The sequence below is a fragment of the Macrobrachium rosenbergii genome, chromosome 49 (genome assembly GCF_040412425.1).
Source record: "Macrobrachium rosenbergii isolate ZJJX-2024 chromosome 49, ASM4041242v1, whole genome shotgun sequence".
In the NCBI taxonomy this organism is placed as follows: Eukaryota; Metazoa; Arthropoda; class Malacostraca; order Decapoda; family Palaemonidae; genus Macrobrachium; species Macrobrachium rosenbergii.
In genome coordinates, this window is record NC_089789.1 from 23669082 (window position 1) to 23683652 (window position 14571).

General features: G+C 34.0%; 1 protein-coding gene across 11 annotated transcripts in view; it reads right to left on the reverse strand.

Moving 5' to 3' along the window:
- Tmem131 (Transmembrane protein 131) overlaps nucleotides 1-14571 on the reverse strand; it is a 480545-nt gene that overhangs the window by 301178 nt on the left and 164796 nt on the right. For 3 of the 11 annotated variants that reach the window (XM_067092895.1, XM_067092910.1, XM_067092908.1), the window contains exon 2: nucleotides 3149-3250. The exons of the other annotated variants lie outside the window; for them this stretch is intronic. In XM_067092895.1, the coding sequence (XP_066948996.1) occupies nucleotides 3149-3250 (102 nt within the window). The remainder of the gene's footprint in view (nucleotides 1-3148; nucleotides 3251-14571) is intronic. 11 annotated transcript variants of the gene reach the window in all.

Consider the following 14571-nt stretch of genomic DNA (forward strand, 5'->3'; position numbering starts at 1 on the left):
GAAAACCCATTAAATGTGACTTCCGTTAAGACGCGTCCATTACGCCATTGAAAGGTACAAGGTAGTTTCCTGTTACTCCAGGGAAACACGATGCAATATAAGACTGCTCAAGTTTATTTGCTTCATTTTCTTTTTGAATCATAGGCGGTGGTTCCATTAATTAGTACACTCCCCTCACCAGCCAGCATGAGGTTCAGAGCTAGATTCCCGGCTAGGTGGAGTTCTTTAGTTATTTGCTATTAATTTCACCGTGTCTCTGTAGTCCTATGACACTTACTCATATGGGATGGGTCGCTAACCAGGTGGAGAAGGCCATGGTCTTAGCAATGTTGTTCCAATATCCTCAATGAAATACACATTAAAGAGAAAATCCTGTTCAGTAACTATATATATATACATATATATATATATATATATATATATATATATATATATATATATATATATATATATATATATATATATATATATATATACGTAAGAACATATACATTTACCATGGTAAAAAAATCTACACGTAAATGTATACGATCATAATGCACTGGCATCACCACAGCTATATATATATATCACAAAAAATTCCGCATTTCGTTAACTGTTTCCGGGAATTCATTTCGCTCGAAATGTGATTCCATTTAAATGAAACAGTAATTTACCTCTATATTTCATCAGCATTCTATTCAGGAATACATTTGAAATAAATTTATGCATAAAGGACGTTCACGCAGTTACTGCAGCAATACACATAAACGTCCGTCCTGTATGAACATGCGTGTTATATATACTGTATATAAATACATATATATACATACATACATACATATATAGGCTATATATACTGTATATATATATATATATATATATATATATATATATATATATATATATATATATATATATATGTATATATATATGTATATATATATATATATATATATATATATATATATATATATATATATATATATATATATATATATATATATATATATATATCTAACGATGAGTGACGCAAAGGGCCTCTGTACGCCAATTATATCTTTCCTGTGCTTTGCCCTTCATAAATCTCCACTCATTTCCAGTCTCCCTTCTCATAGCTCTCGTCCAGGTAGATCTGGGTCTTCCAACTCTTCTAGTGGTCACTGGAGCCCAGCTGGCACTATCACCTTCTATTCTCCATGGGTTGTGCAAAAGGGCATCTGCAAGCCATCTTCATTTCCCTCTCATTATTATCTCAACTACAGTACATGCGGGGCTTCCGTAATTTCCATTGTGTTATCAGTTCTCACTCTATCTTGCCGTCTAACTTCTAATATTTTCTTAAAGCTTTATTTTCATATCGACAAAATCCTTTCAATATATTTTCATTCCTATGCCATGCTTCACGTCCGTATGGCAATAAAGATCGTACCGGACAAAGTTTAATCTCACTATTACAAGTCATTTCAGTCTATTTGATATTCAAATCTTTCTTCAGCCTTGCCATTCTGTGATTTGCTTTTCATAGCCATTCAACAGATTCCAAATCTAGAGAACCTGTTCCAAATTACTTTATAGATTCAACATCATTAATCATTTCTCCATTTAATTTTACTAAACCCGTCCCTGTTACTTATGTTTTTCTTACATTCACTTTGATTTCCATCTACCTCTAATTCTTACTTCATGCCATCAAGTAAGAATTGCAAATCTTGTGGTGTTTTACTGACTAAACAGCGTCAACGGAATACCCTGAGTTTGCCAGTTTTATATCTGCCGTCAAAAACCCTTTTTCCCTTGCATGTCTCTTCTCCAATACAATAACAATACCTTGTTACCCAGCGCTTTTCCTAGGCTCTCAACCTTTGTGGCAAGCCAGGCATCCCTAAATAGGCCGCCTGGTCACCTCAACAGGACCAGTTGGTTGTGAATATTTCTCTTTCAAACCAAAGCACCAATAAACTAAGGCCTCTGTCGAGCAGTCAAAGAAATATCTACTGAAACAGGTAGCTGCTATGAGTCAATCACACACCATAACGAAGAACAATTAAATTGAAACTGCAATTCTGAAATTTCCATATTTCCAGAAACGTTAATCTACTGCAAAATTTATGTGTGTGGGGAGAGAGAGAGAGAGAGAGATTAAGTAATTTATTAAAGGGTATACGGCAAAAATACATCTCTTTGGTACGGAAACTTGAAATGTTTTCCCAAACATTGTACATTCACGCAGAGATGTTATTGAAATAAAACGCCCCTAGTATCATTTATAAAACCCTACATTGTTAAAGAACATACAAACAAACAAACAAAAACTGAAATATAGGCAGCAATGATTACTGACTTGACACATTATTATACGAGCACAAACCTTTAGCTGTTTGAAAACCAAATAATTTATTATTATTACAAAGTCATTTCCATAAAAATAAACGACGGGACACAAACCACAACCGCATGATAGACTGCAATGAACCCAACCAGACAGAAAATGTCTAAATTCTTGAATATCCCGAGTATTAAAATGGTGAAATAACAGCAATAAAACACACGGGTGTACCACTTCCAAAATATTCTATCAGTGATTTGCTTGTCAATGGAAGCCACAGAATAAAAGCCGTATAATAAACGTGATTAAAACACACACGCAGTGCAGACAAACACAAAGCCTCCAGAATGAATGCGTCAAGGTATTAAAAATAAAAAAATTAAAAATCGCATCGCTGCTTTATTCCACATAACACCAGTCGTGTATTGCGATTCAAAATAAACTTGTCTCTTCTGGGCACCACGTCTAAAACCAGTGAGAGAGAGAGAGAGAGAGAGAGAGAGAGAGAGAGAGAGAGAGAGAATCAATATAATTAAAACGGAACAAAGGTGAAAACTTGTGGTCAGCAATGAAGGAAAAGTGCTAAAGTGATTAAATTGAAAGAAAATTACTTAAAATTAAAAGAGAGAGAGAGAGAGAGAGAGAGAGAGAGAGAACACAGTATACTCTCCCAACGCAGAAATGATGAAGAGAGACGCAGAGGGCATGGGGGATATGGGGAGGGGGAGAGGAAAGGGATACCATGCTATACCCCTCATTGCAAACAAAACCCCTTCCCCTCTTCTTCTAGTCCTCTTCCTCCCTCCTCCTTTCCTCCTTGGTGGTCTTTCTTTTCCTTACCAGAGACTCGGTATCCCAACCAGGACTCGGTCTTCTCCACCGTGAAGGGGGGCCAGCGAAATTTCTTCTGTTCCCTCTCGGACAGGCCCACCACGATGGAGTCTATGTTGAGCATCGGAAACGAGGAATAGGTAAGTACGTTTCAATGTCAGTCAGCGTTGGTTGGTGACGTTCAAAAAACTGGTTCAAAAAACTGGTATTTGTCATGAATTTTCATATAACTGTCATAAATATAGTTCATTGTTAATTTTGCTGAGGAGTAACAGCTTTGCTGGCATAAGGCCAGCTTAATCTAATGAAAACAATTAGGTAATTTTTTATTTGTATGGAGTTGACAACTGTCAAATAGTCTTATTTGACATTTAAATAGGAAGGGCGAGATTTTGTAAGGGGTCTTTTCTATTGAAAATAATAAAAAAAAAAAAATTCAATTACACCAAGGCATTGTGAATATGTCAATTTCTATAGTTATTTACCACTTCCAAAGCACAATAAACACCAACATAAAAATAATATATATATATATATATATATATATATGTATATATATATATATATATATATATATATATATATATACATATATATATAATATATATATATATATATATATATATATATATATATATATATATATATATATATATATATATATATATATATATATAACCTCTGACCATATCATAATAAGCAGGTGCAATCATTATACTTTTGCTTACAATGTCTTTACTGCAAGTTGTAGGGATGAATAAATGGAGAGCCAAGGAACCAAAGGCTAGGACTGCCACAAGAGAATTCATAAATAATGCAGTCAGTACCCATCAATTGGGAAGATTTAAACACCTCTAAACTCATGTACATACATAATAACACCATACACATATACATACATACAATATATATATATATATATATATATATATATATATATATATATATATATATATATATATATATATATATATATATATATGGTAGTTTTACTGCAGGGTTCGTCAGCGATTATACTGTTTAAATATGAATGAGAAGGTGAGCACCACTCTTCGGGAATGACTTCGTGTTGAAAAAATATTTTTACATATAGAAATAGAAAAGAAATGATAATTTTTCATCCTGTTCTTCATTTTCCCCACTGACAAAATTTCTATTCCGATTCTGAGTCCTCGGTCAATTAAACTCAACGTGGATCTGTGCCCACAATTTTTCTGAATTAGCTCCTGATTCAGTTCTCAAACTTACCAGATAGACATAATACTCTATCCTCCACATAATACTCTACCCTCTATGGCCTGCTTCACTTCTATTACAGCAGTAACTGTGGTGAAAACAATCTTGGTACCTTCTGGCATATTTATGTTACTTAAGGAGCGGAAATATGCGCTTATCCAAAATCGTGCTGCCAGAAGGGAACAGAGACTTTTTCTAGTGGGATTGATTTGATTTGTTAAGTCAAACACCGGGCACTTTCGGCCATTCAGCGCTTCAGACAGTGAAAAGCGGGGGTTGGAGTGGTTGCATAGCTAGATAAAGAGATCCAGAAAATTAAAATGAAGTAGATGGATCTGAAGGCGGAACTGGGAGAAAACCCCACAGTTGCGATAACAAATAGGTGAGAAGCAAGATGGGAGAGAAGAAATGGGAACGGAGGTAGAGTAAAAGGTTAAAAGTTGGGTGCAGCTAGGTTCCAAAACGACGCTGCAAACACCCTTCAGTAATGCCTACAGAGCACAACGTGAGATGCAACGAAGGCACTACCCCCTGAAGGGCGACGATTTCGTCTGTCTGCTACGTGGTGTGAAATAATTTCCCATCACTAAAGTGAATAAAAACTCATAAGGAACAAAATAATAAAACATGTCAAGAACCGAAAGTAGTCACAGAACAAACACTGCAGTGGGAAATGGCTCATGCAATAGCCATCTCCCTGGGAAATCTAGGGACAACTTGGCGACCTACAGAGATATCACGCCAGAATTAGCGCGTGGTAAATCCATCCACATTTTCCTCTCCTTTCCCTTATCGTCCCTCATACTCCTTTGCTATCTCCTCTCTGCCTTATCTTTCGTTGGCTCTTTTGTCTACGTGAATGCTTGTGCGCCTCTACCCTTTTAACAACTGGGACGACAAGCTCGCTCCATTCTGCTTTGGTTGGAAGCCTCTGGCGGTTTTTGTTTATTAGTCGGCTTCCTTGGTGCTCATTCTCCGTGCCAATGAGAGAATCTTTTCTATTTTATCCCAAATTTCGTGTTATTTCCAAAACCACAATAATCAATTTCGTTACTAGGAAATCGTACTTTTGTTTTAAGAAAGGATCATTTCATTTCCTCCCCCTCTCTCTCTCTCTCTCTCTCTCTCTCTCTCTCTTCTCTCTCTCTCTCTCTCTCTCTCTCTCTCTCTCTCTCTCTCTCTATATATATATATATATATATATATATATATATATATATATATGTATATAATATATATATATATATATATATATGTGTGTGTGTGTGTGTACTGTGTATATCCAAACAGCAGTGGCCATAGTCGGACACACATCAATGAGGAGGAGGACATAATGACTTGTCTAAAAACAGTCATTTATTCCCAACGTTTCGTAATGTCTTCATTAAATTTTCGAGGGCTGCACAAATAAAATAAATTACACATAAGTTACAAAAAACAAAAAAGCTCCATCATTACAAACTTAAACCATTAAGAGGGCAATTTAACGTAAAAACAAAGTAACAAAAAACATAAAATTAGTAAAAGCTTTTTTTTATTTAAATCCTAAGAAAGTATGTAAAGGCTGGAACAACCTAAAGGAGGAGTGAGGACTGAGAAAAATAAAATGAAGGATAGGAAAGGTACAGTTGACCGGCAGAAGTTTGCATATTTTTTTATTTTAAGGTTTGTAATTTATGCGAAATTTGTTAATTTTCATTTCTGAAGCCCTCGAAAACATAATTAAGACATTAGGATACATGGGGAATAAATTGATTGTTTTTAATCAAGTCTTTATGTCCTTCTCCTATATTGATATATATATATATATATATATATATATATATATATATATATATATATATATATATATATATATATATATATATATATATATATATATATGTATGTATATATATATATATATATATATATATATATATATATATATATACTGTATATATATTACCATGTGTGTATATATATATATATATATATACTGTGTATATATATACCCATGTGTGCTGTCTATGTGTATTCAACAAATCAGTACTTTCGATACCTGGTTGTGGAAGTCGATTACAGCAAATACAATCTTGAATGCCTAATCGTTAGCATAAAACCAGAAATAGAGTTCATTAGAATACCCGAATGAATCAGTACTGAACTCTGGACCTTTAAAGAACATATTCCAATGAAGGCTTATCAAAGGAAATAGTTCTTGAGTTCTAACACACTTGTTAATCAATATGAGTTTCAAGGTTAAGCCTGCTCACGCCACTGCTGAATCCTGATATCAAACAAAAAAGTCTGATACTAGATAACAGCAACTAAGAAAAACAAGGGAAGAAGTGAGTATTCAAAAATACATCCAGTGAAGACCTCATATGGTACTGTACATAAAAAACAACTAAAAACATTATATTAAAATAAGATCTTCATGATAAAAATTCTAAAACTTTCACACCGTTAGACCAAACAATGGCAAGAACTAAAGAAACCCAAATGAAAACTTCGGAAACCCTCGTAATTCCAGCTCATCCAAATATAAAAGTTAAGTATACCTTAGTTTAACCAGATCACTGAGCTGATTAAAAGCTCTCCTAGAGAGGGCTGGCCCGAAGGATTAGATTTATTTTACATGGCTAAGAACCAATTGGTTACCTAGCAACGGGACCTACAGCTTATTGTGGAATCCGAACCACTTTATACCGAGAAATGAATTTCTATCACCAGAAATAAATTCCTCTTAGTCTTCACTGGCCGGTCGGAGATAAGAACTCGCGGCCAGCAGAGTGCTAGCTGAGAACGGAACCCACCCCCCCAATGAGGAACGTCCAAATTTCAAATCATGTGTAATGAAACCGACTGTTGATCCCTGCGCTGTAACAGCCACCCCAAAAAACTCCCAAACTCCCGCAATAACTGAAAAGCCAATCTATATTTATGCTCCTTGAATTTTAACACACAACTGCCGGTCTCTCGTATTAAGAGAAAAGCAGGAGGAGCCTTCAAACAGTAATCGTCACGTGAAGTATTAAAACACCACACCTCAATGATTGAGACAATACTCCTGGTGAATAATCTATTTACAACGTCCGCGTTCCGGATTTAATTGTACTCTTAAAAAGAGGCATATTTAATCACCTTCTGAAATGTTTTACTTAATTTTCAACTGTTATAAACCTTTTTTTTCGCCATTTATATATATATGTGTGTGCGTGTATGTATAATTATAATTATAATTTTATATATAATATATATATATATATATATATATATATATATATATATATATATAAATATATATATATATATGATAGATAGATAGATAGACATATATATATAGATAGATAAATTGATGATTTTTGTAGATTTGTCTCCATTTACTCTTTTTTATTATTATTCTACTTCACCTCTCTACTTTTCTATTTCCCCACGTAATTGTGAAAACAATATAGTTACAAACTACAAAGACCGAGAAGGATGACGAGTGATGTGGGCCTTGATAACAGCGTAGGGCCCTAAAACAATAGAAACTGACGAATTCGATATTTGACTGAATACTCGAGAGATGATGGATGGGGGAGGGGAGTGGGAATGGGGGGGGGGGTAAAGAGGAAGGACGACTTCCACCCATTTCATATTCACTTAGGGCCGTCCACCATTATCTTGATTGTCGCTATCTAATAAAATTAGCGCTGAGAGAGAGAGAGAGAGAGAGAGAGAGAGAGAGAGAGAGAGAGAGAGATTAGATTTAGCAATGCCAGGAACAAGGACACCAACGCTGGTACTTCTCTTTCAGGCCCAAAATCAAAATTTGGAAAACAAGCAGCAAGGGTTAAAATCATTAAATAACCAAGGTGGCATTCTGTCAGATCCCTTCACGAACAACTTTCCCTCCCTGAAGCCGAGAAATGTGAGGAAGAACGAGAAGCAAAAAAGTAGGGTAAATAAATATCCAAATAAATCGAAGCATACACAAAGGTCCTTTGATCCTATTCCAAACAGTACAAGGAACCACTATTGACATTACTCGCGTCTCTCAGTGTTCATCACATCGTCACTGTCGATGACCATGGGTCGTGTCAATGTCAGAAAAAAAATCAATAAAACAAAATAAAAAATAAATAAAAAATAAAAAATAAAAATAAATCATCTACAACAGGACCTCAACGAACTCGCCCCTCATATCCCCTTCTGTGTTCTTTGGATCTCAAAGAACGCACCTGACCCCTTCCCTTGTGTCTCAATGAACTCGGACCATATATCTCTTTGGACCTCACAGTACTCCCACCTGGTCTCTCCCTTTGGGTCTCTACGATCTCGCACCAGATATCTATTTCTTGTGTCTTTTCTTTCAAGTCAAGCAATTTATCTTTATCAATTTACGTACCCTTTGTTAGTTGACAAGTTTCCTCGCTCCCCTACAGTACGGCCTTATGTCCAAACAATTATTTACATCCAAGGCAGACCAAGAGTTATTGCATGAATCAACCACTTTAGGTACAACATACTGCTTACTACTAGCGTTATCTAGCCCTTGCTTTCCCTTTGCAACGTTGTACATGAAACATTAAAGGCAGATAAATAAGTAACCTTGTATACCAATAAAATATTAAGGCAAAATTAAGCTTGAAAACTTGGTTACATTACAAACAAGAATAGAGATATTCTAAATGTCAGACTGCAGCAACATACTGTACTTCTAAATTTTAATTTCTCCCATGCAAACAAAATAAGCCATTACATGGGCGAAGCATTTGCATGTGATAGTTCTGAGCTGGAGAAAGCTAAATAATTATATGTATGAAAGAATACATATAACGACGTTAAAACAATACTGAACAAATTCATAAAATGAGTTTGGTACTATGGGGTATGTATGGCTACATAGACATACACACACACACACACACACGTTTTTTAAGGCTTATCACTGCACTACCAGAATGAACAAAATAAAGTTAAACCAAACGCTTTTTTGTACTCACATAAGTTCAAAGCACTATTGTACCCTGGAAAAAATGTAAGCAGCAAATGCTCGAAAGTATTTGGTGCAGTTTTATTTTCACTCTCTCCTGACGATTTGTCGGATACGTTTCATTCGTGACTTCTTACAGCACACACATACCACAAATATATATATCAACCACTTGTCTTACTTCTCTTGGTACCGTTTACGAGCGTACCAGCCGAGTGTTATCGTCCACACAAAATCTTGAAACGAAATTTTTCTTCATATACAAACCACAGTCTCTGCTCGTGAAGATATGGCGTGCGATAATATATCAGCAAGTACTGGGTATAACTGGCTTACCCATGGCTCGTTTATCCGGAGCAGTCGAATTTCTCTTGCTCATACATCGAGTGAGGGCAAATCTACATTGAATGGCTTGCGTGTGATTTTTGTGTTGTTGTTTAATTCTGGGAGGCTGTACCAAATTTCACTACACAGGGAGACAAGTAAACCTGAACGACGCCAATGAACTCGTCATGACCAAGAATATCAACATCGTTGTTAAACCTTGCAAAACTAGTGAGATCCTAAATTTGGATAATTAAATTCTTACAGAAAACATACATATTAATAAAAAATTAATAACTGCAAAACCGGATATTAGGAATAGGTGTTGCGTTACCCCCCTGCAAATATATTACAATGATACGCGTGTCCCAGTTGGAAACGCGCTTTTACGAATGTAGGGGAATGATTGACGTTACAAGAGAAAAGCGATCTAACTGGATTGAGGCAGTTCCAAAAAACATACGGAACTGTTAAGTACATGGCAATTGTCACTGTTGTGTTAAGCAGGTGGGCAAATGCCAGCACACGATTTCGTTCATTGCGTAGTCCCTTAGAGATGATGACCTGGTTTCCTAACATAATAATTACAATGTGAAATGTAGTCTTGCCATGTTCCTCTTTTTCCATTTCCCAGCGCCTTTTAACGGCATTTGTCATTTACCGTTGTTATTGGCATAACTTGAATGGTGATATCGAAATGTGTCCCGTTGGGCTTGATTATGTTCCACTTTATTTTAATAATTCTATCTGTACCTAATTAAATTAGATTGCATAAAGCATTCTTTATCTGCTATATAGCTCTTCAAATTATCATTATAACCACTATCATTGTTATCAAGTTATGAACTGTTTGTGTGTGTGTATAAACATATGCATATATACATATATATATATATGTATATATATAATATATATTACATGTATGTATATATATATATATATATATATATATATATACAATTATAAACAATTCACAACTTACACTATATATACATATATATAATATATATATGTATATATGTATGTATATATATACACATATAAGCAATTCATAACTTACACTATATATGTACACACATATATATATATATATATATATATATATATATATATATATATATATATATATACAAATATAAACAATTCATAACTTACACTATATATATATATATATATATATATATATATATATATATATATATATATATATATATATATATATATAAACAATTATATATATATATATATATATGTGTGTGTGTGTGTGTGTGTGTGTGTGTGTGTGTGTGTGTGTGTGTGTGTGTGTCTACTAAATAGTCCAAGAGAGATTTACCAGCCCCTGGGGTGAAGCACTGCCTCTTCGACAGATAAAAGCACTTCCTCCAACAAGTTAATCAATAAGCGGCGTAAAACTTCATTAGCGTCTTCACATGAAGTTGGCCGTCAGCCTCCGAACGGATGTGGCCAATTAAGGATCTCGGTAATTGGAGTCATTTCTAATTACGGCTCCGGTCATTACATCATCCACTTAAGGTCGCCTTTTGTAATAATGACAGATGACGGTGGCGACAATTTTTTAAGACATTATAATAATGACTGTTGATCATGCTAACGCTGAAGATGGTGAGGATGACAATGATCACGCTAAGGATGCTGACAATGATGACCTTGTTTCTCGTGATGACGTAAATAATGATGTTAAAGTTAAAATCATGATTATGATAATGTGAATGGCAGTGTTGTTGATTATGATGATGACAATGATGACGCTGTTCATGATAACCATGATGACGTATAATACAATGACAATGCTAAGTTAGTGATCACAATGACACTGATGATAACTCGTTCATTCAAACCTTGTATTTAAATTATCACACACACACAGTATATGTATATATACGTGTGTGTATGTCTATATATACACATGTGTATATATGTATCATATATATACATATACATATATATATATATATATATATATATATATATATATATATATATATAGTGTGTGTGTGTGTGTGTGTGTGTGTGTAAGGAATCACCAGTGCGCCACTTCCCCTAATAAGGAGTGGTTCTAGAGATAATCAAAACGGGGTGTCACAGCAGCCACGTTCGTCCTTCAATTTCTAAATCAAGGAGGAACCCTTGTGCAAGAAACTTCCATAGTATCAGCCGCTTCAAATGCCTTGACTAATAATGAAAATAAATACGTTAACAGGAAGGAAGTGAGTAAATAAACACACCAACAAATCAACAAACAAACAAGAGAGAAATATCGATAGCTGTAATCGCACGTTAGCACGTTTCATTGCCACCGACCACCATTATCAACAAATTTCAGCCAGGCCGCGTATTACAGCAGATAATTATGGAATCTCAATAGCCATAATGACCTTTCTAATCGCGTCATTACTGATATAACAATATGAAGGGAAGGGGGACAAACGTTCATTGGCAGTATGTCATATCGCCATTAACACTATGTCGTATCATCATACGCTTTCGTTCCCTTGTCAGTGACTAAAATATAATATCCGTTGAGCGACAGCAAGAAGCGCTGTGGTATTTGGTTTAAAGCGCAAGGGTATTTCGCCTTTTTATTATTAGCTTTGATCCATGGAGTGAGAGACGTGGCATTCAGTTTTATCTTCATTTTTATATTCACTACTATAATTATCATTATCTGTGTCATTTTTGCTTATAATGAACATCATTCCCGTGAAACGAACCAGAAGGTCATTTTCTTACATGGCAACTTTTCTGGTAATACAATGTTCATTGTTGACAAAACGGGAAAATAAAAAAAACTTCATCGCCAATATATCACCAGCTATTGTTATTCTACATGCATCACACAAACTAAGACACAAACCGCAGTGAATTTTTTAAAAAATCGATTATCACTACAAGCCTACATCCGAGAGAGCTCGAATCCTGCCATGAAAGGTGAATTTTGTGTGTCTTTACAATCTAGACACAAGCTTTCAGTGATAAGGACATCTAACAATGTGCGAGGAAATCGAAGTTAAGACGTTACTAACTTGGGCTGTTAAAATACACACACTTATAGTATGCATACGTGTATGTATGTATGTATGTATGTATGTATGTATGTATGTATGTATGTATGTATGTATGTATATATATATATATATATATATATATATATATATATATATATATATATATCTAATGCATTATATATATATATATATATATATATATATATATATATATATATATATATATATATATATATATATATATATATATATATATTATATATCTAATACATTACACACACACACACACACATATACATATATATATATATATATATAATATCAGCCTAAAAATTAATCGGTAAAACGCTATGATTTGACGGTGCAAATGGGTCTGGTAATTTCCAATAAAATATATCTGAAATAGACAACTGTGTGATACACACACACACACAAACATACATATATATATATATATATATATATATATATATATATATATATATATATATATATATATACACATATATATATGTGTATATATATGTGTATATATATACTTTAACTAATTACTCCTCTTCAAGTGGCCGACCAGCAACAATACCGGACTACTAAAAGGAACTACGAATAAAATTACTCATTACCACAATTACAATGAATAAAGCGACACTAACTCAAGGTCTGTTAAAACCCCATAAAAATACCGGTGATGACGTCACAGAAACAGGACACAGGGACGGAACTGTAGCCCACCGTCTAGGTGACGGTGTTACTGCCTAAATGCCGGAAGGAAACTTTGAAAAGAAAAGGAATATCTTCGAACGTCAATGACCGTGGTTCCTGTCACGCCAGGTTATGGCATCCACAACTAGTCACTCAATTATGAAAGACATGTTGAAACTTTCAAATTAATAACAGGAAATGGTGGGATGAGAGGTAGGTAGGGGAAAGTGAAATCAAATATGAAATTAAAAATTATGGCATAAAATATTAATGACAAAAATTACACTGAAAACATAACAGCTGATAACGGGATAAAATGAGAGAGACTGCTTTATTATATCATATGAAAAACTGATATATTACACACACACACATCATAGACAGAAATGCTATTCGATGCGCAAACATAAATGAAAAGACATTCTTTTTCCTATTCCTCATATCTTCACAGCAATTAAAACGAGCATTCCATAAAAGCTCGATTATATAATGATTATGACGACAGAAATGATGGCCATAACGAATGAAGTCCTCAGAAAAATCAAAATTATTCTAAAAATAACGAAAAAGATAAGTGAAAAGCACTGCATATACAATAAAAATAATTATGATAATGATGGTAAGCGTTCACAAATTATGCGGTACTTTATAAATCAGACTAATATAAGAAACAACAACAATAATAATATTATTGATAACAATAGTTGTTATAATTATTGTTATTTTTAAGATCATATAGATAATAAAAAAGTAAAACTATCAAAAGTAACGAAAACAATAAGATATAGTTAATATTACCATTAAACAAATATGATAATAAAGACCGCAGGAAAATTACCTAGGAAACAGACCCATCAGCAAACATGAGTTAATCTCGAATGAAAAATAAAAATGATACGTCAGTCATTTCCAATTAATTATACCTTCATAAACACCACTGCCTTAACACGGAGATGACAGGGCTATATAACTAATAGCTCCCATGATGAGCATATTAATTACATTCGAAAGTTGATTACATTAGCAGTTTTAACATGTAACTGATGAAGAATAATCTCATTAAATATGAAAGTTCGCAGGTATCAATGTTTTTGGTGAATACATATTCTATGTGAGATATGTTACATGCTCGAAATTATTTCCGGATGGAAACAGAACATATACCTGCAGAGCACATATGC